The sequence below is a fragment of the Dromaius novaehollandiae genome, chromosome 1 (assembly GCF_036370855.1).
Source record: "Dromaius novaehollandiae isolate bDroNov1 chromosome 1, bDroNov1.hap1, whole genome shotgun sequence".
Lineage (NCBI taxonomy): Eukaryota > Metazoa > Chordata > Aves > Casuariiformes > Dromaiidae > Dromaius > Dromaius novaehollandiae.
The window spans coordinates 52,155,781-52,181,525 of record NC_088098.1 but is presented as its reverse complement, the minus strand read 5'-3'; the positions used below and the strand labels follow the sequence as shown (position 1 = coordinate 52,181,525).

General features: G+C 46.2%; 1 protein-coding gene across 8 annotated transcripts in view; it reads left to right on the top strand.

Annotated features, from left to right (window-relative positions):
- Positions 1-25,745, top strand: part of ZC3H7B (zinc finger CCCH-type containing 7B) — a 47,764-nt gene that overhangs the window by 1,182 nt on the left and 20,837 nt on the right. Inside the window, exons 2-15 of one of the 8 annotated variants that reach the window (XM_026101550.2) lie at positions 5,350-5,410; positions 7,089-7,122; positions 7,526-7,723; positions 8,576-8,734; positions 12,205-12,285; positions 13,869-13,925; positions 15,349-15,391; positions 19,512-19,771; positions 20,660-21,005; positions 22,003-22,112; positions 22,982-23,144; positions 23,231-23,392; positions 24,287-24,492; positions 25,253-25,353. In XM_026101550.2, coding sequence (XP_025957335.1) covers positions 5,358-5,410; positions 7,089-7,122; positions 7,526-7,723; positions 8,576-8,734; positions 12,205-12,285; positions 13,869-13,925; positions 15,349-15,391; positions 19,512-19,771; positions 20,660-21,005; positions 22,003-22,112; positions 22,982-23,144; positions 23,231-23,392; positions 24,287-24,492; positions 25,253-25,353 — 1,973 coding nt within the window. In that variant the 5' untranslated portion in view covers positions 5,350-5,357. Of the gene's footprint in view, positions 1-5,349; positions 5,411-7,088; positions 7,123-7,525; positions 7,724-8,575; positions 8,735-12,204; positions 12,286-13,865; positions 13,926-15,348; positions 15,392-19,511; positions 19,772-20,659; positions 21,006-21,999; positions 22,113-22,981; positions 23,145-23,230; positions 23,393-24,286; positions 24,493-25,252; positions 25,354-25,745 lie in introns of all 8 variants that reach the window. The other 7 variants (XM_026101523.2, XM_026101541.2, XM_064511930.1 and 4 more) reach the window with 7 other exon arrangements.

Genomic DNA, 25,745 nt, shown 5'->3' with positions numbered 1-25,745 from the left:
TGCAGGCCCCGGGGGTGCCGCCGGGGCGCGGGGAGGCGCCGCCGGCCTCTCTCGGCCGCGGCCGGGCGAGGTGGCGCTGCGGCCCGCGGCGGCCGCTAGGCGAGGCCGGGGATCGGCGGCCTACGCCGGGGGTGGGGGAAGGGGAGCGAGGGAGCCGCTGCTTCACGCATGTGAAAACCCACCTGGGGCTTTAATTTTTTAAATGCTGCTTTTATGTCCTGCTTGGGGGGGGGGGGGGAAGGGAAGGGGGTCTGGCTGGAGGGGAGGGTGTTAATCACAGAATTGCCGTGTATTAACTGGAAGTGTCGCTGCATTAAGCCCGTGCCACCCCACTGCCAGCTGCCCATGTGGCAGAGGTACCGCGACCTGCATGGCGGGGAAGGAGCGGAACTAGTGAGGTGTCAGGGTGTGGGAGAGCGGCTGCTCTCAGGGGACGTGGCACATCTTGGGGGGGACAGGACATGGTACATATGGGGACAAGGTAGTTAGACGTGGTGGTGGAGCGTGGCCTTGGGACCTGGAGAGTTGTCAGATATGAGAAGTGTTCAAACCCTGTGAGTGGGGAACAGTGGGGAGCAGCTCCCGAGAGCGAGCAAGAGCCCTCGTTTGTAATGGGTCACATGGCTTGTCTTCTGCTTGACGTGAGTCCGGTTACCTGTTCTGCTGCACTGCCAGGGCGGCCAAATTGCTGCCCATTAAAGACTCCATATTTGCAGATTAGCAGATCCTGGAGCCTTTTGCCTGGAGGAGCGTGCACAGAGCCTGGGGCTGAGTTCCTGTCTCAGCTTGACAGCCTGCCACTTACATCTCGGTGCACTTGTTTCTGACTGAAATATTACAACCAGATCCTGGAAGTCAGTCAAGCATGGACTCATTGCCATGCCACAAATACTTTATAAAAAACTTTGCACAAATTCAGCTCTGGCAGGGTTGAGAATAACAGCCAGGTCCATAATAAGGTAGAGTCAGGTCTTTCCATTTGTCTTGTGTTGTCTCCTAGAGTGAATCTATCAAGTCTGTGATTTAGTTAGCCTGCTTACTAGCTCATGCTTCCTTCCGAAGGCAAGGAAACAGTTTTGCTGATCTGCAGTATTTTGTTTCTGTCTGGCAAATAGTTTGTAACTCATTGACAAACTGTGAATAAAGTCCTCTCTAGATGCTGGACCAGAGAGGGATAATCATCATCTCTGTGGGTCAAATGCTAGAGCTTTGTGGTGGGGATATAAGTGTTCTGGATTCAAATTCTGCTGGTGATTTGAGCAGACAAGTGTGGACAGACAGATTTGGGGAGAAAAGGCTTATTACTTCATGAAATGTTTTCCACTGTGTTTCTAAAAATAATTAAAACATTGAGAAAACAAAAGTTAAACAGGCTTTTTGCTTAAAATTAATTGCACATTGGTTGTGGTACGGTGCACAGCAGAACAGAAGTGTTGCATGTACTGGTTGTTAGTTGTGTGTTTGGGTTACTGGTGTAATAAGTTTGCAGTTTGATCCAAGGGTAGAATGAGACCGCGAGGAGGCCGGAATGAAAAAGGGAGACAGAAGTGACTGAGTTTGCTAGGGGGTGGCCCAGGTATGAGGAGCAAAAGGGGTAAGAGTGGACAAAATGGTCAGGGGTGGGGAAGGCAGAAGGTAGAAGAGAAGCCTGTTGTGCATGGTGGAGGGTGATGGTATGGAGTTATATCAAATGGGAAATGTGGTTGTTCCTGAGAGATACAAGAAGTTATTAGGGTTGCAGAGTGTGGTATGCATTTTGAGGGTGTTGTAATGAGAAGATGGGTCTTATCTGTAAAGCTGTGACATAAATGTGAAGGTGTGACTGAGCTTTGCAGAGGAAGCTGATCACCTGCTTTAAAGGGGATAGGAATGTGGGGGAGTATCAGAGTGCAACAGTGTGGAGGGGAGAATCAGGCCTGTGGAAGGTGAGGCTAGGACTGCAGAGAGTAAATAGCATGAAAGGGATAGAGGTCTTGGGGGGGGGGGGTGTTGTAACAAGGACCAAAACTGTAGTTGGGTGTTATGAGACTTACTGAGGTGCAGTAGGTTGGTCAGCCATCAAAGTGAAGTACAGATGCATATAGGTGTGTTGGCTTCAGTAGAGTACAGTAGGCCAATTTGGCTATGGTGATGAGGAGAAAACAAGCTGAAGGGGAACTCCAGGATGCAAGAAGATAACTTCCTACAGTTGGGTAACTGTAGGCAGGAGAAGTTTTGGAGCGTTTCCCCATAGGCCTTTGGCTTCACTCCAGCCTTTGGTCGATAGCATTTGAATGCTGTTCTCTGTGGGCAAGCAGCAGTAACCAGTTCTGGTTGTAGTGCATGCCCACATCCTGCTGTGTAGGGTGTTTTATCAGGGGGGTCAGGGTAGCCAAAAAAACAGGTACTGATCTTCTCTGCCTCCCTCCTTGAAGTAGTATTTTAAGAAAAGAGCTGAGGTCAGTAGCAGAGGTTGGAGTAGGCTATGGAAAGCTTCCAATAGGCAAGGTGATGTCCCTTCTTTGTGGATAAAGAAAATTTTGAAGGTGTGCCACAGCATTTTTGGAGTGCAGCCACTAGCTTTGTGATGACCAGCCAGTGTTGAACTGCTCTCTCCACTGTCACTTATAATCTTTGTGGGCCACTGCTTCACTTCTGTGCCTTTTGTTCTCTCCTATGTGGTTTGTGTCAGGGGGCTGCAAGAGCCGAGCTGCTTCTCAGGGGAGGTTAAGCCAGGAGCCAAAGGTGACAACAGCACAGGCAGTGAGTGTGCTCTCACCAACTGGGGTGCAGTCCCACTGTATCTAAACAGGGTGGGCAGAGCAAGGTGCTGGTAAGAGGGCCTATCCACAGTCCCAGACAAGATGAAATGATGAATCTGGTCCAAGGTCCACCCAGGGAGTGCAGCAGTAGGAGATGGTGCCAGAGACAGGACTGGAGACAACTTACCCAGGGTTTAGATCCAAGGTCTTTCTAGGAGACAGGACTGAAGACAGGTGAACCTACAGTGTAGCTAAGACAAGGGTCATGTGACTGGGTCTGAGTTTAAATAGAGCCCCTGAGCCATGGGCAGTGGGTGGATGGTGGGGGTCCCAGGTGAGGCTGGTTGGGGCATTTAAGGCTTCTTAGTGCCCTCAGGGCCCAGACAGCTTGAAACTCCTCCTTTTTCCTTGTGCTTTCTGTCATGAGCCTCTGTGAGTGTCCCTCTACTTGACTCTTCTACTCCTCCCCCATCTCCAAATTTTTCTCTTGTCACTTCTTGTGTTGACTCTTTCCCCACCTTCTCTGATGTCCCTCACAGTTCTCTTCTGCACTGCTCTGGGTAGCTCTGTCCTCTTTTACGTCTGTCCCTACTGTCTGCGTGCAGATGGTTCCTACTGCTTCTCTCCTCCCTGTCTGTTCCTTCTTACTTCTGGCTTTGCAGAATTTCATGCAAAGAGAAGTACTGTCAAATCAAGTGGCTCTCTCTCTTTTTCTACTCCCCAAGCCTTTCTGCCTGTAGCTTTAGTGATCATATTAACCTCAGTCTCCTTGTTAAATTTCCTTCTCTCTTCCTGATTGCTCATTATCCAGGTTATTTATAAATCATTCCAGGCCTTCTGTTGATGTTGTACTGAAGTCTACCTGCTCTTCTCCATCACTTCTGCTAAAAGCCTTTATAGAGACCTTGATCATCACTCACCTTGTCTGTTAGCATTCTGGCTCTCCCTTTCTTGCTGTGCCTGCCCATCCCATTCCAAATGCAGCTGCTTAAAATTTTCCACCTGCTGTTTGGACCAGATTGCTCTCAAATTTACTGTCTGATGACTTACAGACTGCACAGTGTCACTTTCAAATCCTTGCATACCTCTGCTATGATTTCTTTCTGGTTTTTATCGCACTCCTGCCTTTCTTTTTCTTCATCTTTTCCTTCCAGCTCTCCTTCTTGGTAGAGGGCTGGCATCAGTTTTTCTACAGTTTGTATAGCGCAGGGTATAATAAGTAAGGGCTTTCTAGGATGTCAAGATTGATTTTCACATACCTTAAAGGTCGCTTCACCCTGTTCCAGTCTGAATGGCCCTTAGATATCTTAAGATACCTTAAAATGGTAAGGATGGCCTTAATGTAAGAGGGAGCTGGGCAGTAGTGCTCTCCAAACTATTGTAGCCTGGGTTGAGAAGAGGCTTCTGTTTTTTCTCATAATCACTTAAGAGGTGATCCCAGGCTGGGAGCACGGTGTCATCATCTCTGTCTCATCTCTGTATTTCTGTGCTTGCTATCTTGATCCCCAAGTTACTATTCCTCAGATGCTGAGCATCATTTGTGATCACAGCTGGTTGACGGCAAGGCTGGGAAATTTGTGGTCACCAGCAAGTCCTTGCTGCAAAAAGTGCCATCCCTTCTGCCTTTCCTTATTCTTGCCTTGTACAGCAGCCCTGTATACCTTGCTGGGAGGGCAGGGAGCTGTTCCAGATTTGGTCCCAAAGTGCAGGGGATGAAGCCCATGTATCTAATGGTGTGATTCAAACCCATTTTAGTTGAGAACAGAGCTGTTGCTCCAAAATGGGTCTGTCATATTCCTAACTTGTCTGCACTTATGGAGACCCAGACTGGAGCTGGTTGAACCCAGACAAGTTACTTTGCCTGTTTGTGTCCCTGGTTGGGGAAGATTACTCTCTTTTGAGTCTTCTTCAGGCACTGTTTACCCCAATTTAAAAGACTGCAGCATCGGCCCCTGTCCCCTTTCCTGGAGAGCATTCAAAGGTCTCTGCTGCCCTTGCCTATAGGGTTTGCCTGCTGATCCTCAGCCTGAAATTCCTATGGCTTGTATTCATCTCTGTTCTTCTGTGTGAACCAAAGCAAGCAATTCCTTCTCCTTCCTTAGTGTTTCTCTCTGTCATATGCTTCTTGACACCCTATGTAGGTTACTTGTCTTGTATGCCATGCTGTAAACCAGTTTAAATCTGGCTCAGATAAGTAGTCAGAACTGCTTATCATGGGACGGTCCCTACACAAACTCCTGAAATCGTTGTCAGTGCTGGGGAAATGTTGCTGTTGTGACTTTTTTCCTAGAAAGCTGTCATGATTACTGTTGGTTCCCATTGCTTTATTTACTGGCAGTCTAAATAGAGAGCTCAAACTGAAGTAATATCTCTTTGCCCATGTATCCTGGCAGTGGCATGTGATAAAAAGCAGATGCTGAGTAGTAAGTTGCTTGCCATCCTGTGTCTGCTGTGTGGATAAATCAAGGACTTCAGTGTTTAGGGCATCTGGTCTGGAACATTTTGTTAGTAGTAAATTCAAGCACACACGAAATACTGTGCTGCTTAATTGCCAGCAAGACCTGTAATGACTTGTTTTGTGTTATTTTTTTTTCTTCTTCCTCTGCAGCGACTATAATGGAGAGACAGAAGAGAAAACAAGAAATAGAGAAGGGACTTCAGTTCATTCAGTAAGTGGATAACCTCATTATTTCCTGTGACTTTGGAGTTGCTTTTCTTTGTATCAAGGGCTGCAGGACCTGAGTTCTTCCTATTCACTGCTCTGGGGCTGCTGCGTGGGAAAGATATATTGGTCCTGAGGATTTTCACTGTGATTCTTCAAGGTGTTTTTTGTCCTACCAGCTCTCTGAACTTGAAATGGTATCATTTTAATTTCCCTGGTTTTTGCCCTCTACTGCAGTTCCAGGATAATCTTTATAGTCGCCATAATACTAACAGTACTTGGACCTTCTGCTTTATCTGTGGCCCAAGGATCTAAAAGTCTTCTACTCTCAACCAGGTTATCCTACCTTCCTTAGGAAGGAAGATAACATTTCTACTTTCCAGGTGGGGAAAATAGGGTAAATGACCTACCAGATGTCCCATATGGTACCTGTAGCAGAAATAGATGATCCGGGCTCCTTTATAGTTGCCAAGCTGGTAGTTGCCTCAGATCACTCTTCTGTGACTGTCTTGTAGCTTTCTAGAGCTTGGGGTGAGTACTCATGTCCTAGCTAGGAGTCCAAGTCCCTCCTCCTAAAGTACAATAGTGTTTTTTCCTCCAGTGGTTGAGTTAGCAGAAGTCTCAGATTCATGGTGGTTAGGGAAGCAGCAAGATTGTAATCAGTTTTTTTTTTTTTAAGGTCTGCTTTGGGTCCTGCAGTTATTACAGCTGAAGTGTGTGTATCTACAAGAGACAAAAAAGCCAAATCTTTTATGTCATATATCTGTATCCTGTGGCATGGCAATGATATTTTCACCCTAGTCTGAGACGAAATAGGGCTGATAAGACCAGTTTCAAAGAGGCAGTTTTGAGGGTTTTCTTGGTAACATTTATAAAAATGCACAACCTGCTTGGAAAGAAAATGATTGAGAAATACAGGGTGTTTTTCATGCTTCCGGGGTGTATCTTGGACTCTGAACCAGATTAGTTTTCATTTATTAGCTTATTTTGATGTGAAAGAGGGGTAGCCCAATTTTATCTGCAGCCTAAATGCTTCCTACAAAGCCATGACATCTCTTGTAGTTAATTTTAAGGAGCAGTACTGATGAAATTTAGAAAAGTTTATTTTTTGACAAGTAAGATTGTTTACGTGATGTTGCATTTCAAGGGTTCGCAGCAGGGCTGTGAAAGGTGCTAAGGAAAGGCTCTCTAGAGTCTGATGTTTTCTTCTTGAAGGGAAAAAATAAATACATTGTGCGCCAAACCTGGATGACCTATGTGGTCTGATTTAGAGGATGGAACCTTTTGCCTAAGTCTCAGTGCTCCTGTGGGATGGATGTTCTCCACACAAGAACTGCCAGTTCTGTGGGTCTCCAGCCTGGCAGTTTTGGTCAAAACAGATCAAATTAAAGTGCCTGTAGAACTTGCATTGTTTTCTCCTTGCCTTTACACTGTTTTTGTAGTGTAGGCCTAAAGGTGTGTGGCTGAGGTAACGCAGTGGAAAGTGATTGCATTTATCATTGTATGTCTTTTCTGTGGTTGCACAAAGGATTTGAGGTGGTCTTGGAGTGACCAGTCCAGTGCCTCAAATGTTCAGTAACTCTCGGTTAGATCAACACAGGACCATAAAAATGGTCTCTTCATCAGAGAGACGTGTGTGTTTGCATGGATGCCTGTTTCACGAGCATTTCCTCTTCTTTTTTTAGGTCCACATTACCCCTAAGCCAAGAAGATTATGAGGTAATCAAGAATTTGTTTTCTGAAACAAATACCCTTTCAAATACCCTGTTCACCAAGGTACCCTTTGGTGAACAAGATTTGTCGCATTGCACAGCCGTTAGTTTACATACCAAAGGTGGAGAGCATGAAATTATCTGTCATAATTTTTCTACAATTTAAAATGTTACGGATTCTGAGAAGAACAACTTTCAGGGAGAGGAGAAGGCAATTAAGTGTTTAAGAAAGAAGATTTGTTTAAATTATTGTCCTCTACCAAAAGATTGATGTTTTACAGGAGGATGGGAAGGCAGGAGAATTTTACAGGGCAGAAAGACTGCTAAAACATAGGGAAGGGAAGTTGGGAAACAGTTCTTTCTGCCTTTGGACATCTGCTTCAGTCATTTGCACTCTTCCTGCTGCCCAGGCATTTTTGCAGAAGCTGGTGCGAAACCTGTTTGCAGAGGGCAACGACTTGTTCCGAGAGAAGGATTTCAAGCTTTCGCTGGTACAGTATGTGGAAGGGCTGAATGTGGCAGATTATGCAGCCTCCGATGAGGTGACCATCCCAAAGGAACTCCTGTGCAAGCTGCATGTCAATCGAGCTGCCTGCTACTTCGCCATGGTGAGCACTTTCCCAGGTCATCTCCAAGAACTGAGCAGGGCATCTGGGTTGCTGTGCCATGAGATTGGAAAAGGTGGCAGGAGAGGATTAAACTGATTTTCTCCACTCTGGTCTCCAACACCAGAGGAGACAACAACACACAGAAAACTTTGATATCTCCCCACTCTCACACTGTGTCTTGCAAGATCAGAGGAAGGAGATGAGGGAGAGGAAGCCTACTGTTGTTGATGAAGCCAAAGTATTGAGAATGCAGTTCAGCTCCATGTTTGGGAGGAATTCATATAATGTAGAGATCAGATTGGAAAGGAGTAGTGCCTTCCAAAATTGACTCTTCAAGCATAGCTCTGAAAGTTTGCCTGCCTCCCCGTAAACATAAAGCTTTCAACACACATGTGGAAAAGGATTCTGAAATATTCAGGCTCTAAAAGACTGCACGCTTCTTTTCTCTTTAGGAATCCAACAGCTGTCTTTTATGGCACAACCCCAGAGCAGGCCCATCCTGTTCATATGAGGCTGAGTACCATGAAAAAAATTAGCAAGCAGTCATGTAATTAAAGACTGTCAAATCTAACTTGCCCAAGGTAGAGGGGGAGGCAAGGTAAAGTTGCTCAGGCTGCCTTAATTCTGGCATTTGCTAACTTTGAAGTGTTTCCAGTCTTGCAAGCCTTAACAAAATGTTCTTTTTTTGTAGGTTTTGTGTGTTTGTATGTGGGTTTGTGTGTGATGTAATATATGTATTTTCAACTGCCTTGTATATTCTTGTTTTCTGCTAAGAGGCAAAACACTTGCATTCAGACAGGGAGTTAGATTCTGCAGTGCCATAACTGACTCGAGGCACTCTCTTCCATGCAGGGTTTGTACGAAAAGGCACTGGAAGACAGTGAGAAGGCTTTGGGTCTAGACGAGGAGAACATCCGAGCACTCTTCCGGAAAGCCCGCTCCTTAAATGAACTGGGAAGACACAAAGAAGCATATGAGTGTAATAGCAGATGTTTGTTGTCCCTCCCACACGTAAGTTGACATACAGTTGGTTCATCTTGACTTCTGTGACACTTCGCCACTTCCCTCCTCTGTAACATAATGTTTAGTGTGAGGCCTGAGGATAGAGGAGGAGGAAAGCTGGCTATACCTGGAGACATGCTTATGCCCAGCAATCCTGTCTTGCTGACTCAGAGAGGGTGTTTGAACGCCCATGTTTTTTCAGGCCAAGTTGCCCTCTATGGACACTGGCAGCTGGAAACACTGGTTAGTGGCAGCAGGTTTGGCAGCCTGTTTGTGAAGTGCAGAAACCTGCCCTGACAAAATGTGAGTTAAGGCCATAGCATTGTTTTAACTAGCTGTTTTTATATGTCTAATGAGAGTTGCTATCAGCATGGGACAAATGAGAACTGGAGCCCTGGAAGGAAAGCATGTATCCTGTCCTGTTTCAGATAAAAATATCTGATGCTTTATTTTGTGATTGCTAAGACAAGCTGATAACGTTTATTATTTCTTGAGGGGCATGTGAAGGCATCCTTGACATCACATGTGACGATTATTTTTATGTTCGCATGTGTGTAAATTTTTACGTTCAAGAGGGAACTTTTGGCATATACCAGGCCCTAGGTATTTTCCCAAAAATGTTTCTGGTAAGCTGGTATCCTCTGTTTGGGCTACATATTGAACAGGAAACCAGACTGTGATTAGATAGATTCTAGTGATCACTAGTTATCTTTGCTAAATTTGGTTCTGATCCATCTCGTTAATGTTGTTATAAGAAAAATGCATCCGCTTCATCGGGGAAGTTAACTGTATTGCTAGAATTACAGAAGCAATCTTTGAAAGCAAAGCCTTTCTAACAATAGGTTACTCTTTCTGAATTCCTAGTTTCCTTGGTCTGGCAGAAGAAGGTGACCAAACGCATTAAAGGGATCATTTTAGGGAAGTTCCAGAGAACTGTTTTTTTAAACATACCCTTTTATAATCAGAATGGTCTAATGTATGTGTTCATGTAAAGCTATATATGGCTATATATCCTACAGTGCAATTGAGCCACTTTAGTATATGGTTAAGACATCAATTCAGTTGTGTTTACATATTTCCCATATCATCATTACAGTCGGTGTGATCTACAGACTTTTTATGAAACTCCCCTTGTCAAGACAGCTCAGCTTCACAAATACTTTATCAAGACATCTGCATCCCCTAGTCTAAAAAGTCCATTCTTGTAAATTAACATATACCATTGCCTTATTACCCAATTAACAGAAACCATATGCCTTTTCTGCATCAAAGGCAAGACGCTATCCATCATCTCACTCCCGTTTCCATTGTACCAGCTGCTAGACCTCTGGAGCACCTGGGTACTTCCAGCTTATGCTGCTGTAACAGCTGAGAACTTTGTGGTCAGTACAGAGCATGCGTTAAAACTTCCAGTGATGAAAGATCTGCCACTCAGTTGACTCACTGTCTAGCAGAGTTAATTTGTTTCTGGGTGCAGGTATTTAGTGCTGCTAGTTTGCAGAGGTTCCCAGGATGGTGAAGTTGATACTCCTCTGCTGGCTGTTTTTGGTATGGCATGAAAGGAGGCAGCATGTTTGTTTAGGATGTGACAGGAGAACATGTTGCATTCTCTTGTTGATCATTCTCTTGTTAAAATGGGATGCAGTAAGCACCTGAGGGTGGGATTTGTTTGGAAGAAAGGGAAGCTTAAAGATAGATCTGGGGAATGACAAGGAGCAAATAACCCTCCCACCCCCAAACCTCAGGCCTGCTGACAAAAAAAAAAAAAAAAAAAAAAAAAAAAGAAAGAGATTGGCTTGATGATGGCAAGGAAGAAATTGGAGACAGTCTGGAGAAAGATGCATTCTTGATATTGTCATGATCTTTACTGGGCATCAGAGAGGACATTGCAGAGTCAGGCTGGCATGCAGAGTTAGATAGGGTAAACCCAGTAGTTATGAGTGTGAGATCAATGGAAAGTGATAGTATTAGAGGTCTTTCTGGGGCGTATTCCACAGGGAACAGGAAGAGGGCAGATCTCATCAGAAGACACCTGAGGGAGTGTTTGGAAAACTGGAAGAACCAGTAGAGAACAGAGCATTGAAAACATGATCAGGGTATGATGTTAATAAAGGGAGAGTGATGGTGGTGTCAGTAAGATCTGAGAGTTGCAAGAGAGTGAGGAGGGAGCAGTGACCATGGGATTTGACCAAGAAGGGATCTCTGGAGAGAACAGGGACAGTTTCAGCACAGGAAGGTATACCCTGAAGGAGTGTAAAACAGCTAGAGAAGAGAAAATGAACAAACTAGTTTAGATTTTGTCTACTCTGAGTTCAGAGAAGATGGTGACTAGACCAGTGTTGAGGGGGAGCAAGTACAGTCAAAAGATGGCACTCTGAATTGAAAATACATTGATAGTGTGAGGTGGAAGAGCTAGAGGCTAATGAGAGGTTGAAAGCTAAAGAGTGACCCTGCAGGGAGGAGGAGGCTGGAAAGACTAGAATTGCATTGGTAAACAGAGGGCAGGCTTCAAGACTGCAAATGAGGGAGGAGATGTTGAGGCATCAAGGAAGGATATCACAATAGATTGGGCAATTTTTTTTTTCTTTTAAGAAACCGGTGAAATACCTTGATATTTTTGCAAATGGGGAGCAAGAGGAAAGCGGAAGGAAAGAGCTGCCGGTGATAAATAACTGAAGAGCGTTGAGGAAGGTTGTTAGTCTAGGTAAAACTTGAGAGGAGAGGACTGAGCAGGGGAATGGAGTATGGCCCAAAACTTTCTCCAAAGCTCCAGATGGTGTGGGAGCGGGCCTGGGCCTGGGAAGTGAGGTGGGAGGATGGTTAATGGGGTGTGGAGGGGAAAGCAGAAGGATCTCCTTGGTTGAGCTGAGGCTGTTTAACCAGAGCTGAAGTCAGGAAAAATGCCTTGTAACAAGTAAGTTGGAAACTAAGACTTGGTTTTAGCTTAAAAAAAATAAGTTAGTGAACACTGTCTGCATATCAAAATTGATTTTTAGGTGATTATTAGCTCTGTGGCTGGCAGAGAGGAAAGGTGCAGGCTATGCTAAGCTCCTCCTTCTTCCCCAATACAGGGACTTTGTGGAAACTGTATCAGCCCCTGGCATGAGGACTGTTGGTAGCCTGTGACAGCCCCTCCAGGGCCTGTCTTGCCAATGGGGATCGTGAACCCTGCATTTGGAGAGTGGGTCTTTTCTTGGAGGCAGATAATTGCTTCTCGTTTTCTGCAGCATTGAAAGTGTGCAGGGAAAGGTCCTTCCTGGTATAAACTCAGTATCTCTGCAGGGCTGAATGACAAGAGTGCTCAGGTCTGCATGGACTCTTGGAGCTGCCTTTGGCAGTTGTCTGCCTGCTACTGGCTGCAAGTGAGGCTTCTGGCCACAGCCCGGTGTGGGTAGCTGCAACCATGTGCTTCTGTTTGTTGCATTATGTGTGCCGTGAAGGCAAAACCGAAACCATTCTTCTGATGGTTTTTTCCCTAGGATGAAAGCGTCACGCAGCTTGGACAGGAGTTGGCCCAGAAGCTGGGACTGAGAGTTCGAAAAGCGTACAAGAGGCCTCAGGTATGGCTTTTTTTTTTTTTAAAGAGTAACTATCCCTTGGTTCTTGCAGATTTACTTTTGCCAAAGTGGTTGTGCAGCTACGTGCGCACATACGCTAGCCTGCGACCCCTCCAGTGGGCCCGTCCGTACCCTCCTTGTCCTGACCTTCCAACTCACTTCTGTCTTGACCCATTTTTAACCCCATCGCTGCCCTGTGTCTACTGCCAAGGTGTTTCCTGTGTCCCTAGCTAAATGGGGTAGAGCCTGGCTGGTTTTGGAGGAGAGGCCTCCAATGCATTAGGAGCATGTGCTTCTGCAGGGACAGGGCCATGTGGCCTGATCCCAAAGCAGGTTTTGCATTACAGTCACTTCTCTGTTATGGGATCAGAAGGGAGGGATCCTCTGCCACATTGGAGGCATGTCTGGTTTTGTATCAGCAATGGCTGATGGGATTGCTGTCCCGTAAACCTTCTCCATGATGAGGGGAAGACCTCCCCTTTGGTAACATGACAGGTACACATCTGGTCAGATGCCAGGAAAGGAGACAGCAAAAAGTGAGTCATGAGTCCAGTTAATTGACCACAACGACTGGATGCGTAACCTGGCTGTAAAAGAAAGTTCTGCAGTATTGTCGTTCTTTAAATGTATACCCTGGGATGGAGCTAGAGGGCGTTGGGCCACAGCTAGCACTCTTTGACATAACCGCCTTGGTCATGTAAGATCCCAGGATGCATTTTCAGGAATAAGGGATATTCACTGGCAATCTTGGCTGTAGTTCACTGAGTGATTGACAGCCAGTGTCTGCGAGTCTGCTCTGCCTGGTTGCACCCTCAACACCGTATGCAGTGCTCCGTTAAATAGCCAGCACGTTCTACCTCCAGAGGGGCCCCTTAGCAGTATGCGGTGAAGTGATTTGTGTGCATCCAATTTGCAGAGAGTTTTTGAGGTAACTGTGGCTGCCTATCCATATGTAACATCTTAGGCCTGTCCATTACAAAGCTCATGTGGGTGATCTGCCTACCCAGAAAACCCTCAACATTGTAGCAGCTCTCCGCACTCTGAAATGATTCTATCTCCAAAAAAGGGAAGTTTTACTCAGAGATATTTTTACAGCTGCTCACTGTGTTGGCCCTGTCATATTTTTGCTGCTGTCATGTTACTCAGCGGAGATGGGCTTAAACCACCTGTGTGCTAGAAAACTAAAAATAAAAAATTCCAAAATGCTTTTTATTATTTGAAATGTAGCGATCGGTATTTTGATAGCAGCTTGCTATGTCTTGTTTCACTTCTATCTTTCATTCCAGAGCTTTAGTGCCTTCCCCAAACAGTAATGTTTTAATGAAAAGGCAAAAATTTCTGTTCTTGGGGGTGAATTTTCACTTTGTTGTGTTGAATGGTGTATATTTCACACTGAGGTGGCCAGAACAAATGTGCAGCCCTTTCAGGATTCTGTAAACTGTACCCATGTGTCACACTGGTATGCCTTTTGGGATGGCTTTTTTTCCCCACTAAAATGAAAAAAACATGTTATAACCCAGCTTTACCTAGTTTACAAGCATTCAGGGGATGTCTCTGTTCTAAGACCTCTCTCTTCCTTGCAGCAGGAATTGGAAACATTCTCTTTACTCAGTAATGGCACGTCAATCAATTTATCAAATCAGGTAGAGTTCCTATCCTGTGATTCTCACTGTTGGTGATGTGTGCTACTAGGATGCCTCTGGGTTTTATTTACATGCAAGTTTATTGCCATCTTTTAAGATTTAAATATATTAATTAGTGTTTCCCTTTTAAGGAATATTTTCAAGGAATTTCCTTTCTTTGAAAATATTTCTAATGAAAACATTTCTGCTGTCAGCAGTTAGGTCATTGAAGATGTTTATTTATCTTAGTTATTGTGAATGTTTGTTTTCTTTTGTATTTTAAGTGAGTTTTCTAGTTTTTGCATAGTTAGAGCAAAATTAAATAAAAATCTGAAAGTGCAACTGCTGAAGAAACATATAAAGTGAAATCATGTGGTCTAGTTCTGTTGTCCAGAACAGAGCAAGGTATATACAATAAATATTTATGTATTCTTTGGATTATCCTGTCACTGCAGAGATCCAGCTTGGGCAGGTCACTGTACAAATACTAAACCAAAATATAATGAAAAGCTGATTTCCTTGCTTTGCAACTGGCAAAAAAAATCCAAACAAACAGGAAACAACCTTGATGGTTTTACATGGTATTTAGCATTTCTCCTTAAAGCAAACAGACAAGCTATGAAATCATAAAAATAGCATTTGGTACAAGATGGGATAGTAGAGAATCAATTTACATGCCACCGTTCAGTGACCTGCCTTTGCATCTTTGTAGTGGAACAAGTCACCTTTCTTTTATAGTTGTGCCTAGTTTTTGATTTGAAAAGATTTCTTTTTACAAGAAGTGAAAATACTGCAAAAACTATAGGTTGCAAAAACTACTGCAGTAGATGCATTAGTTTGAATGTAATGCTTTTTCTACTGCCTTTATAATTTTAAGCCAAAAGCATGCATACTTACCCCTGTTTATGTTTCTGTAAAATATGGTCTTCTTTTATTCCTTGCCTGGAGCTCCAAGTCAGCAGTTGTTTTGGCGAAAACCTTTTCCTGTTTTGAGTTTGCTGTAAAAGTTTGTGGTTATTAGATTGCAAAATATGTGAACTAAGAAAAGGAACGTTGTGTAAAATCAGGCTAATCAGATCTCACACTGCATGAGGCTGACTGATTGATTTGTCCTGGGACTTGGGATATGGTATTTTCATCCACATGTGAAAAACCCAGTTCTAGGTACAGTTTTACTCACGTGGTTGGATGTTATGCAGAGTTGGTATTCCTGTGCAGCAACAGGGTTTGGCCATTGCTGGAGGTAAAAATGGATAAGCTGTTTGGATTAATGGCCTTTTAGTTTGTTGTTTTTATGGCTCTTGCACTGAAAGAGGCAGTAAAGGAAAAGAAAGAGCCAGAGACATTTGGGAATAGTAAAGGGTCATCTGTGAAGTATGAATATCTTTTAAAGGATGAACTTCTGGTGATAACTTTTCTCACTTTCCCTACACCGTCTTTGCAGAGCACTTCCAATGGATTGGGTTCGATAGATGACATCGAAACAGGTAGAGATATTTCTCCTCTCTGATTCTTGTGGCTCCGGTAAGGTATCTGATCAGGCTGGAAGGTCTGAGAGGTTCATCGTCTTCATGTGTGTGGGCTTGTTGTTAAGTCAGATGTTTTTTTCCTTGCTTCTTCCAAATTCATGGTCAGCTACTGAGACACTCTGTGAGGGGAAAACAAGGCAAAGCAGATGCTTACCTATTAGTACCTCTGACAGAAAAGCTTTTCATCCAGGCCCAGTGAGGGCCACCTTTGGGAATTGAAAGGATCTGCTGAGGTACACAGCTGCCACCAGTGGTACTTTCCTAAAGCTGGTCTTGGCAAAGTGAGATCCTACTTTAAACTCCCAACCAGAACCATGCAGATAAAGTGAAGTTAAGGTTGTAGGCCAGTGTTTGTGCGCTGCGTGCATATTGTCCTCCGAGAAGTTGAGAGGAGGAAATCAAAACAAAGGGAGTTGGGAGGGATCCAAGGAGAGCCATGTTCTCTGTTAGGAACTTAGGAGGAGCAGAATGGGGGAATGGGTTGCTTTTCTCATGCTGGAAAACAAGTGACCTTAACTCTGCCCCTGTAGAAGGCTAAGTGTTTTGCCCTTTGTTGTGTGCTGTCGCATTTAAATGGTGCCTGGAAGGGCATCAGTCTTTGCTCCTTTTAAAGACAGCTGCAGTGTTAAGTATGAAGATTTAGCACTGCATTAGCTATTGCTCTTTTTATAGAAAGACCCTAATTTCATAATTGGGGTGTTTTGATGTCTATTTTAGAAAACATGTTAGTTCTCTTGAATGCCAATTCAGTAGCTGAATGCAATCACGAGACCCAGTTTAGTGAAACAAGGAGAGTATTTCATACTATCTTGCTGTACCAAGATGAACCAGACTCTTACTGCAGAGTGACAAATGACTGCTTCCAGTAAACTCTTTGTCTAATCAGGATTTTGTATAAGAGCAGCATGCCAGCTCCTGTGTAGTTCAGGCAGAGAGAACCTTTTCTGCTAGGAGATATTTCCAAAGATGCTGAAACTGTCCTATGCTTCATCCCATTGCCCTCAGATTTGGTGTGCCATGAGGAGGGCTGTGGATGCAGGGTACCTTGAGTGTCCCACATTCAAGCATATTTGAGCAAAGTTTTTTTGAGATTCAAACTCCTGAAGCTCCTTCACCCATGCTTTGCTTGAAGCTGACCGAGTTACTCAGCCCTGCCCTGCACAGGTAAATGCTCAGATCTGGCTCAGCATGGCCTTGGCCAGCTAGTGCACTGGAGAATTGCTGTCATTTTGGGAAGCAGAGCTAGAAACAAGGCCTTCAAAAACACTGTACTTGCCTCTCTGGAATAGGCAGGTAAGTGGGCAGACAAGCTACAAAGTGTGGGCATAGCCCAAGAGGATTTCTGCTAGGTTTGGCAGGAGCTGGGTGGTTCAGGGGAACAGGTGGACAAGACCTTCACTGAGCTTATAATAATAATATGTGGGGTTTAGTGTCACAGCACTGGCAGAAAGAGGGAGTGGGGAAGGAAGGCAGGCATGTGCCTGTGACCTGCCTGTCAAAGGCTGTTTTTTTTTCAGTTGAAGCAAACATTAGGTGAGTGCAGGAGGTGCATGGTCTTTTTGGAAAGAAAGTATGTAACACGTGGGCATGGTGGCTGGTGAGTGGGATCAGTAGATGGAGGACTCCTGAGAAAGGCAGGAATGGGAAAGGAGGGGTAGTGGAGGAGATGGGAATGGAGAGGAAGTGGCCGAAAGGGCAACAAGGGTTTGGATGATCAGAGAGGGGGAGCCGGTTGTCCCTGCTCTTCCCCTTGAATCTGTAGAATCTGTTGGTCCTCTTTTCTCCTTGCCCTTTGCATGCACTGAGGTGCAGGGGATCCGATGTCTCTCTGCCTTTCTACCATGCTTTCAGGTTTTCAGGGCTTTTAGCTTCTTAGGGTGTATGAGGGCCTCTCTCTCTGCTTCCCCGTCTGACTGGGAACTGGAGGGCCTCATTCATTCCTCAGAGAAGGTTGAAACTTCTGGATCCTTTGAGGCCATGTCATTGTGAGCCCTTTTGCTCCCTCCTGCATGTGTCCCTGGCCCCTCTAGCATGTCCTGAACTACTTCTTGGCCCCTGGAGGGATCTCAACAGTATTTCAGATTTAAACATCTGAAAAAATGGGAAGACATAAGCCGTCCCTTTGTACTGAGGGAATTCTGGCTGAGCTACCAGTGATGAAGCCAGCACTGAGGGGAAGCTAAATGGCTGGCTTCCGAGCCCAGCTGGAGTCCGTGCTGAAGGGAGATGAGCTGAGCAGAAGTCATAGCAAAGGGGGCATGAGGCCGGAGCTGAGCCTGATCTGAGGGACAGCTTGGCCTACCTAACCAAGGAGGTTTCTGGCCTTCTTCTGAGCTGCTGCCTGTGGTAAGTGTGCCATGCTGCAGCACTGGAAAACTGAGCTGGATCCCTTAAGATGCAACATGTGCTTTCATTTGATTACACCCATGAGATTCTGGAGAGGGATTCAGTATTTGTTGCTTGCTGTTTCCAGCTGCTTCCCCTGCCTTTTGTCACAGTGTGGCTCTGGTGCATTGCACAGTGACCTTGTCTGTGCATAGCTGCCCCTGCCCATCCACATGCGCTGCTCATGGCAAATGCAAGAGCAAAAGCTGAAGGGGGCTGTAGGGTGCTCCCAGCAGGCTTAGAGGTAAGGTGGCTCCAATGTGTATCTCAGCTCCTGCTGTCACTTTGTTCAGGACTTGGGAATTTGCGAGAACTGGGGATTTGTTGAGCTCTCTCTAAGTGGGGCATCAACATAGTCCCTAGTCAGTGAACATGTGATATATAGGCCAGCAGCATAGCTCGCTCACTCAGTCTGAGTTAGAAGAGAATAACTGAGTTCTCATGGTGGCTGAGAAAACAGAGCTTGTATAGACAGGGAAGCAGTATCTCTTGTTGGATTGAGATTTGTGTGCTCAGAAGCTTGTCTAGTCTCCTTCCTTTTTTCTACCAGTTTCTCTCATAAAAGCTGTTGCCTACCCCTCCAAATTTTTGTCTTGCTAATATCCTTAGACCATCATAGCTACAGTGCAACCACTGCTACGTGGATGGAGAAGGTAGCATGTTTTTCTGATTTCTGTTCTTTTATTCCAGGACATCTGCACAGGGGCAGAATTAAGGTAGTTTGGGTGCGTGGTTTGAGAATTGCAAACATAACGCTGCATTTCTGGAATTTCTAACATTCGAACTTCTTCTTTAACCTTTAATTTTTTTTGGAGAATAAAATGCTCTTCTGTGAAGAATATGTGCTTGTAACCTTAACTTCACTTAACAGAGGTTTATTTTGCATGTTGGGAACGTCTTAGCTTTTCAATAGTGTTGCACCAGAGAGTTAAAGAAGCCTTGGGAAAAATTCCCCCTGCCCTTTCTCAAACAAGTTCGGGAGGGGACGTTTGCTCACTGAGATGTTGGGGGCAGTGTGGGTAGCAGCCCGCCACTCGTAGACATGCGGAAGCACTCAAGAGCAGGGTTTTTACTTGGGTAAAGACAGCTCTGTCCCTCTTGTTGGGGACACGGTATCGGCACAAGCTGGTCTGAGCCCTGGATCTTTGCCTCTCTTTTCAGCAGCACCTTGTGTTTTCATCTTCTGCAATTTAGGATGCCTGAGGGTTCAGAGAGGGTGTGTGGGTAAGCAAGCTTTCAGTTGGGATATTGGAGCTCCAAGGAGCAGAGATGGCAGTGGTGTCTGCCAAATGCATCAGTGAGGAACATTAAAGAAAACACCAGGTGGTGGGTTATAGAGAAATTGAATTCTGTGCCCCAGCTTCCAGTCCTGGCCACAGCAAATTCAGTAACTGATTAGCCACAGGCTTTGTGCTGGCTTGTGTTTGCTATACATGGTTGCCAAATCATGACAGTGGGTCTGTGCACTGACCCTTAGAGTGTATTTTGGCTACTGATGAGCCACTGGAGATTGGGAGCAAAAGTCAAAGGGCAAGAACTCTTGAATCCAGAGTTCCTTCTCTCTGAAAGCTGGACATTCTTGGTGTCTGTGATTTGATGGAGCTGTGCAGTACTGTTTTTGTCAGGCCACACTCTGCTTGCCCCTTGCAAGAGGCTCTCCTGGGTGACTGTCTCTGTTTCTCCCCCATCACAGACTGCTCTATGGACCTGCAGTGCCTCCCGGCTCCCGTGGCCACCTCCATCCCCATGAGCGAAGGGTTGGCTCCTTTGCCCTCCGACTCGGATGCAAAGGGCCTGCCTACCTCACTCCCTGCTGCCAGCTTGCTCCCGTCTTCAGATTGCGTGTCCCTGCCAGTGCCTGAAAGCGTGGAGGACTTCACAGATGGTGACATCATTGGGGAAGAACTGGACTCCCTCCTTGACTCCCTCGCCGAGGGGTCACAGTACCCTCTGGTAAGAGCAGGCGCTGTATGAGTCCCTTGCTTTTTTTTCCCAAATAGGTCCTTGGAGCACATGTATATGCTTGCTGCCTCTCTTTCCTCCAAGCTGTTCCTCTGGCAAAACTTATTCACTCCTTCCTTTATTTCTGCAACGGGCTTGTGAGTATCTAAAGAGGTCCCCTCCAAGCCTGCTTTGCTGTGTGACACATACAGTAATATGGAGCTGCCCCTCAAAAGGTACCCAAGATAGCCCTCACCCATCACCACTTTCTCCTTGGCTCCTGGTGTCTGTGGATTTAAAACAGGTGTGAAGGTAGAAATGAGTGTGCTGCAACAGGAAAGCTCTATCTAATCTAGTATTTTGTGCAGGCTGCATTCAGCCTGAGCTCTTCAAGCAGGTCTGGGTGCTGTAGAGATAATCCGCGTTGATGTTTATGCTGGATTTTAGTTGCCAGCGTTACTGATGTTCTGTGAGCCAGCTTGGGTCTGAAAGCAATATAATCATATCCACGTAGGAAGCCTCTTGAGCCTAAAAGCTCTTCTGATGGGTGCCAAGAGCAATGGTTGTTACTGTGACCTCCGTGCTGCGTGTGCTTAGCTGTACTGTTTCTCAGCCTGAGCTGCTTCAAGTACCTAGCACAGAGCTCTGCCTGGCAGACTGACTAGCTCAGGTAGCCTGACACCTCCTCAGAGACCTTGGTGCAGACTATTTGCAGCGTAGATAGACTGGAAGATCTGTGGGAAGTTTGTGGGCGGATGTAGCTGTTGGGCATCCTTTTCTCCAGATAATACAGCATGCTCTTGAGTAGGATCCTCTTGCTCTCTCTGTGCTCTCTGCACTCATTCTCTGCACCTCATTTTTAACATGCTGTTTATCCTCCCCTTTCCCAATTCCCTGAAGTCTCTGGTTCAGGGCACCATTCCCACCAACCTGCCAACAGAGATGCCCCAGCTGATTCCTGTGTTTCCGGGGGGAACTCCATTGCTGCCCCCAGTCGTGACAGCCAGCATCCCTGTCTCCACACCGCTGCCACCTGCCTCCTTCGGCCTGGTGATGGATCCCACCAAGCAGCTCTCCTCCTCCTCTGTCCTGGATGCCTTTGAGCCCCCACCAGGGGGAAGCGGTGGCTCCACCTTAGATTCTCTGGATTCCCTGGATCTGCTCCCCTACCCAGACTCACGGCTTGATGCCCTGGACTCCTTTGGGACTAGAGGGTCACTGGATGCCTTGGATTCCTTTGCCATTGGTAGGTGTGGGGTGGGACGAGGAGGGGGAGGTTGTACCATTTTATCTATGGATGCATGCCAGTGTTATTTCCTTGAGCGCTGAGAAGTCTGTCATACACCTTTGTCTGCCAGTGCTGCAGAACAGGAGTACAAATCATAGAGGGCAGAGAATTGTGTTGGACAGAACAGCTGAATATGTCCATCTCAGTGGTAATGAGAAGGTCTATGGGCGTGTAATCCCGGACAACCAGTATGTGCAGGGTGTGAAATCTCAGAGAAGAAAGGAACATCAAAGGTATATAATGATAAGCAATGAGGTCTAATCCTGGGTTGATATCCAGGGTACCTCCCTTGGCAGAATTTGCTAGGCCACGAAGTGATTCCTCTACCCTCACCAAATGACTCTATATCATTTTGGACCAAATGGGCAAAATCCTGGTGAGGGTTTTACGTGATGCAGGACCTTCTTGGCAGTGGGCAGAATGGCAAGGGCTAAGGTCTAGGAGGCGTCTTCCATTCCTGGTTTCAGGGCAGTGAGTGTCCTGTCACAAGGGGCACTGCACTCTCATGTCACAAGGAGCCAAGCTGAACAGGGATGGTGGTTAAGGAGCAGGTCCCTTCCTGTCCCAGGACGGAAGGCAAGCTTCTCAGCTGGGTCATGCCCAACACTGCATGTTGCCAGCAAAAATATTTTGAGAAGAACAGCGATTGGCCAGTCACCTCAAAGTAGGCTCGGATTTGCCCCAGGATTGGGCAGCCTCAGAGCTGCTGCCTTGGGAATGCTACCACTGCACAGTGTGGAATTGGGTTCAGTGAGGTTTGGAGGACAAGAGGGCTCTTCCTGGACTTCTTCAAGACTTAGATGGATGGCTTGGGGAAAAAATACTAAAACGTTATGGAATAAATAAAGCACATGAATTTCACAAGCAGTTGTTTGTCTTTCTGCGAGTAGAACAGCTTCTGAAAGTGAAGTGATTGTTTTTGTTTTGTGGGATTTTCTCTTCATTTGCCCAGAAGAAACCAGCCCTCAGGAACTGCGACACCCACCTGGCAGCCAAAAACCATCCCCCGTGGTGAGTGAGCCGCTTCCTCGTGCTGATGTCCCAAGGTGCCCTGGAGCCAAGGTAGTAGTGACTTGGGTGATGTAGGTAATTTGGGCCCCTCTTCTTAACCTGTCCTAGTGAGTGTTGCCTCCCACCCTGTGACAAGGCAGGTAGAGACTTCCCCAGAGGCAGTAGAAAGGCACTTGTTCCATCTTTTATCTGGAACTCCAGCATATTGCTGATGTAAATTCAGTTGTAGGATCAGCAGCGGGTCATGGAGGCCAGTGTCCCACTACGTCTGACAGCCACATAGCACTGAAGGATGAGGCACTGTAAGTCAGCTTCGCCTTAAGACTAGTGAGATTCTTTGCTCCTCTCTGCCGCCATCAGAAGGCTTTTCCAGATGTAATGTTCTGCCCGTGTCCCATATCTCCAGTCTGGGGTGAAAGGGAGAGGGCTATTCCCTGGTTAGCCAGTTTGGAACAAGAATTATTCTTCTCAGGTTTCTGTCATTCTGCCATCCCCATTATGTCACTGTAGAGCAAGGTCTCTGTTCTTAGTTTCATCTGCTTCATGAAGACTAACTTGATAAGCAGTTCTTTTTCACCCAGGTTGGGATAGGGTTAGATTGAGAGTCTTCAAATGCAGAACTGGTTGTGATGGAAGGAATGGGAAGGGAGGACCATTTTGTTCCATGGCTGACAGTGGAAAGCCGTTGTCCATTACCGAGAAAGAAAGGGGCACCTCTTTGAAGTGAATATCCCACGTTGTTATCTTTGAAAAAATTGCATGCAGCTCTTTTGGAGATGTTATCTCAGATGTGAACATTTTGATGAGGGTGAAAATGAGGAAGGTTGTTGGGAAACTGGAATGGGGTGTAGGGCTAGAAAGGGGATCTTTCTTAGCCATGTGATTGCAGAGCTTAGGAGAGAGGGGTATATGTTTTTTCTCAGGTCAGCCTAGGTGGAGTGAATCACCCGGCTGTGCCTAAAGTCACCGAGCACCTGCTGTCCCAGCCAGAACCAGTAATGCCCAACACAGCCCTGCTAGTGAAGAACCCCCTGGCATCCACTCACATCTTCAAACAAGCCTGTCATATCTGCTACCCAAAAACAGGTAATGCATTTGCTCTGTCACCCAGAGCATTAGGCCTGGTTGAGGTTTGCCCTTGGCCCGACTGATGCGGTCCTTCTCTCCTGCAGGGCCCAAGGCTGGTGATTATACCTACCGGGAAGGCTTGGAGCACAAGTGCAAACGGGACATCCTGCTGGGCAGGCTGAAGAACTCTGAAGACAAGATCTGGAAGAGGATCCGTCCTCGCCCCACCAAAACCAACTTTGTAGGATCCTATTACCTGTGCAAAGGTGATCTGGAGGGGATAGGGCTGTCAGTGGCTGGGCGGGGGCTGTAAGGTGTGTGCCAGTGAAGGCTCGGAGAGGACTTCCAGTGGGGATCACCTGTTGCCTTTGGGGTTTTCCTCTTCCATCATTAGCCCCGGGGCTGGCAGGCCTGGTACAGTCAAAGGAGCTGAGCTCCCATGCCTGTGCCATGCTGCGGGAAGTAGGGAGCTTTGAAAGTGGTGGAGCAGAAGAGTTGCAGTGGGATCACAAAGACTTAGTGGGGTGCTGTGCACAGCCAAAAGCTCACAGCTGTCCTATGGACCCATGCTTTGCTGCCAGCCTGCCTCCTGTACATGTGCCTGCATTAGTCCCGCTCCATCCAGCAGCCCCTCCGGCAGGGCTTTGGTTCTGCCTTGGGAAAAGCTCTCTCTGCCTGCTCCTCTGCTCCAGCCCATCCCTTGGTATGTGCATGAGATGTGACCAAACTGGTCTCTGAGGCAGTGTCACCTAATGAGGTGGGGAGAATGCAAGAGCCAAGATAACAGGGCTCATCTGTGCTGGGCTGTGAGGGCAACTTAATCTGGATCGACTTTAAAAGGGGTTGGTTAAACCGCCTTGTGTCCCTGGCTAGACACTGAATTAAAGCAGGCCTCCATTTTGAAACAGTTTGTACAACAGATGGACTCTGCTTGAAATTTTTACTGTTCATTAGTTTGGATTGACTTCCCAAGTGTCCTGGTGTAGACTTACTTGGGGGGGGGAGACGGGCATCTTTAAAAAAAAAAAAAAAAAAAAAAAAAGTTTTCTTGCTTTCAGCTTCTCGTGAGGTGTGGGCAGTGGGAGGAGACAAGAGAGAACTTAGTTTCTGACTGGGCCGCCCTCCCTGTGTGGTGGTGTGTGCTGTTTGTTGCTTTGTAGATATGCTTAACAAGCAGGACTGTAAGTACGGGGATAACTGCACCTTCGCGTACCACCAGGAGGAGATCGACGTGTGGACGGAGGAGAGGAAGGGGACCCTCAACCGTGACCTCCTCTTTGACCCGCTAGGTGGGATCAAGCAGAGCAGTCTCACCATTGCCAAGCTCCTGAAGGAACATCAGGGCATCTTCACCTTCCTCTGTGAGGTACAGAGCCAGGGGGAGGGAGCAGGCACCCTTCATTGTCTCCTCAGTTTGCATCTGGACCATTGATACATTGCAGCCAGTGCCCTGCTTCCAGAAGGGCAAGGAGCAATGGATGCAGTAGTGTAAGAGAAAGGAGATAGTTTCCCTCCGTACCAGTGCAGCTAAATGGGGTGCACACAGCCACATGGGGTTTAACTACCTGTCTTGTCTTGTATCTTGAGATGCTGCTTTGAAGTGTAATTTTTTTAAAAAAAGTCAGAACCCCATAGAGCGACAACTTCCCACCTGGTATACGTTGCTGTTACCCTGGTTTAAGCCACTGCTGAGCCACTGACTGAATCGGTGAAGGATCGGCTCTTTCTCTCTTAACGCTCTGCAGCAGTGAGTTCCCCAGGCTGGCGGCGTTAGATGTTAGGGGACATTTTCTCTTGCTGTGACCTGGCTGTTCTTTCACTTCTCCCCATCATTTTCCTTGTTCTTGCTCTGATGGCCAACCGGGAAAGAATATGTGGATCTGACCAAAATTTTTCCAACCGCAATGGAAAATATTGTTGAGAATAAGCCAAAAATGTTGTCCTGAAACTTTTCCAAAAATACGCTTACTTTATTTTAAAGCCCTACCATTAAGTTTTTACCAGGCTTGTTCTAACTTTGAACATTAGAATAGGCTGGCTCTAGTTCTTCTTCCCTTCCCAAGCAAAATGGCTCTGGTTCACTTCTCTCTAAGATTTTCCCAGCATGCTAATTTTTCTCTTCTCAGATTTGCTTTGACAGCAAACCCCGGATTATCAGCAAAGGGACCAAGGACACACCATCTGTCTGCTCCAACCTTTCTGCCAAACACAGTTTCCATGACAACAAGTGAGTGAACATTGCTCGTGCCGATGGGAGCAATCTCTTATGTGCCCAGCCAGTTTAACTCCAGGGCCCTGGTTTCTTTTTCTTCTTTCCCCCTCATGCGTTCCCATCATGGGGCAGCTCAAAGCATGTTAAATAGCATGGTAGGCTTCACTCTGCATGTTTGCTCCTGGTGCTGAGGGATTTGAAGCATGAGCAAAGACCTTTGGGGTCAGTCTTAGTTTTCCATTGACTTAATTTGGCTTTGAGTTTGGCCTTTACATAAAGGTCAAACCAAAGATCCTTTAGCTCTGGATCCTGCCTCTGACTGGCTGGTAATGAATGTTTAGAAAAATGAGTATAAGAAACACGTCAAGTACTTAGTAATACAACCCCTTCTGGCTCCTGGCAGCTTG